Here is a 2,159-nt window from a genome sequence, read left to right on the forward strand (position 1 = left end):
AGGAAGGCGCTGCCTGCATCCTGCAAGCTGTTCTGATAAGCAGCTGTTGGAAAGCAGGGGGCAGAGGAGAGAGAGGGGCAGGGGAGGGAAAGGCCTCTGTTATCAGGTTGGATGGCCAGCTGCTGCACTGATGTCTTATCCCAAGTATGCTCCTGTGTTGCGAGTTTAAAAATTTTCCTAAAGGGAGAGAAATAGGAGCAGGGCTCAAGTGCTGCCCTAATACCCAGCTGGCGTCCCCTCCCCCACTTCCAGCACCCCCAGGAGCCTGTGTAATCCGGCCCCAACAGGAAGATGGAACAAGTGCCATCGAGTTCCGTGAATTTCAGAAGTCAACGGCCCTGCAAACCACCTCCCCGCAGACAAAGATCCCCTGCCTTCAATAAAGAGAGTAAGTTTGTTTCAGTAAGTTTATTGTAAAACTCAAAGCTGCAGCAGGATAATCCTTTAGAAAATGAAGCATCACCCGTGTCCGTTTTGAAACAGCAGTGCATACTGCTAAATCCGTCAGAGCTCCTGTAACTGGTGTGCAAGTCCAGGCCGCCTGGCCTTGCCTTCCTCCTCCTTTCTGCCGGGAGTACAGGCTGCTGAGTCACTCCTGCCCGGCCAGTCCGTCCTTCTCGGCCGCGCGGCCAAGGTCCCGCCTCCGGCCTTCCTGGGCGAGCAGCCGCTCCCCACACTTGTAGAGTCCTGGGCTGGGGCCAGCCTGCCCCTGCCGCCGCCGGGTCCCTCCTCGGGAGGGAGCCGCACCTCCTCGCCGCTCTCCACGCGCCCCCGCCTGCCAGTCTCCACGCCGCACTCCGGCGCCCTCGGAGGGCGCATCCACAGAGCCAGCCCCGCGCTAGGCGCCCCGGGGCGTCACCACGTCGATCAGACCAAGGATACCCGCGGGGCTGTCACTCGGGGAGGGTGATACTGGGCACCCAGTCGTTGACGCTGCGACTCTCCTCGCAGAACAGGCTGAGTTTCTCCAAGGAGGGGTCCTTCCATGCGTCCTCGTTGGGGTTCTGCGGGGAGAGCGCAGAGGTCAGCCGGGCCGGCCACTGGCCGATGACGGGGGCGGGGACGACATCGGGACGGAGGCGACACTCACCGAAATGAGGATGCAGTGCAGGTCCCCCGGCGCACCCGCCTCGTCGCCGGTACCCACGATCGCTGCCAGTCTCTGCACGTCGCCCACGCGCACGATGTCTATGTCGTTCTCACAGCAGAACGCCTGGATCAAAGTGAAGTGGATCTGCAGCGCGATGTCGCCCTCGTCCTCCTCGTCGGCGGCCAGCACGCAGAAGGTCACGTTGTCGGGATCCCTGCGCGGGCGAGGAGGAGGTGGTGAGGTCGGCTCGGGGAGCCCGAGGTGTCCCTCGCCGCCATCTCCCCGGTCTCCCTGCCGCTCCTCCCGCCCCGCTCGCCTTGCCCGGCCCGCGTCTATACTCACACGTTCAGAACTTTGGCGGACTCGTAGACGCCGGCGGTGAGGCAACCCTGGCGTTGCGCAGACAGCAGCAGCTCGTGCAGCGCTTTCCCGGCGCCCTGCATCCTGCGGACGAGCCAGCGCCGTGAGCAGGGACTAGCAGGAGGGTGCGCCGGGATCCTCAGGCCCGGGGACGCACCCCCAGCGCCCCAGTCCGGCGCGCCAGTTCAGTGCCGTACCCCCGGCCCAGCCGGCACACTCGCGCCCGGCTCCCACCCAGCGGGTTCCCACCCCAGCGGGCCCGAAGACTGACGCCCAGCCAGCCGCGGCCAGGGCAGGATCAGGATCCCCGAGCCCAAAGACGTCCGACGCTCGGCGCCGAGCTACCTGGCCGTGCTTTCGGGAACCGTGTCCTGGCCGCGAACTTCTTCCAGAGTCATGTTGCGATTGGCGAGCAGCAAATTATCCACAAGAGGAGAGGGCGGAGCGGACGCGAGCGAAGACAAGAAGGTCTACTGCCCAAACCGGCGCGTCTACCACCAGCTAGTTAGACTCGGCGCCGCCGCGCGCCCTTATATAGGCTGGGCCCTTGGCACAGCCAGCTGGCGCGAGCCTGCGCGCCCATTGGCCCGCGCCCGCTTTCTGATGCAAATGAGGCGGCGGCCGGAGGCTCGTGCCAGAAGGCCACGTGGGGAGGGCTGCGGGGGATGACAATGCCTCAAATCTGCCGCTTTTGTCGGAGTGTTACCAG

At 64.7% G+C, this 2,159-nt stretch overlaps 1 protein-coding gene across 1 annotated transcript; it reads right to left on the bottom strand.

The window, feature by feature from the left end:
- Nucleotides 1-393: 393 nt before the first annotated feature.
- GADD45G (growth arrest and DNA damage inducible gamma) lies at nucleotides 394-1,942 on the bottom strand. Its single transcript, XM_060101277.1, has 4 exons — nucleotides 1,796-1,942; nucleotides 1,433-1,534; nucleotides 1,091-1,304; nucleotides 394-1,004 (listed from the first exon to the last, which is right to left on the bottom strand). Exons 1-4 carry the CDS (start codon nucleotides 1,846-1,848, stop codon nucleotides 894-896), a joined length of 480 nt encoding a protein of 159 aa, XP_059957260.1. The 5' UTR covers nucleotides 1,849-1,942; the 3' UTR covers nucleotides 394-893.
- Between the last annotated feature and the right edge of the window lie 217 nt (nucleotides 1,943-2,159).

This window comes from Mesoplodon densirostris, chromosome 6 (assembly GCF_025265405.1).
Source record: "Mesoplodon densirostris isolate mMesDen1 chromosome 6, mMesDen1 primary haplotype, whole genome shotgun sequence".
Taxonomy (NCBI): Eukaryota; Metazoa; Chordata; class Mammalia; order Artiodactyla; family Ziphiidae; genus Mesoplodon; species Mesoplodon densirostris.

Bases quoted from the DNA above. Each gene is read 5' to 3' on its own strand.
- GADD45G (XM_060101277.1), bottom strand. From the start codon at position 1,848: ATGACTCTGGAAGAAGTTCGCGGCCAGGACACGGTTCCCGAAAGCACG. The intron at 1,305-1,432 runs GTGAGTATAGAC...TCGCCCGCGCAG, and splicing joins TCCGCCAAAGTTCTGAACGT to GGATCCCGACAACGTGACCT. The intron at 1,005-1,090 runs GTGAGTGTCGCC...CTCTCCCCGCAG, and splicing joins TGCACTGCATCCTCATTTCG to AACCCCAACGAGGACGCATG.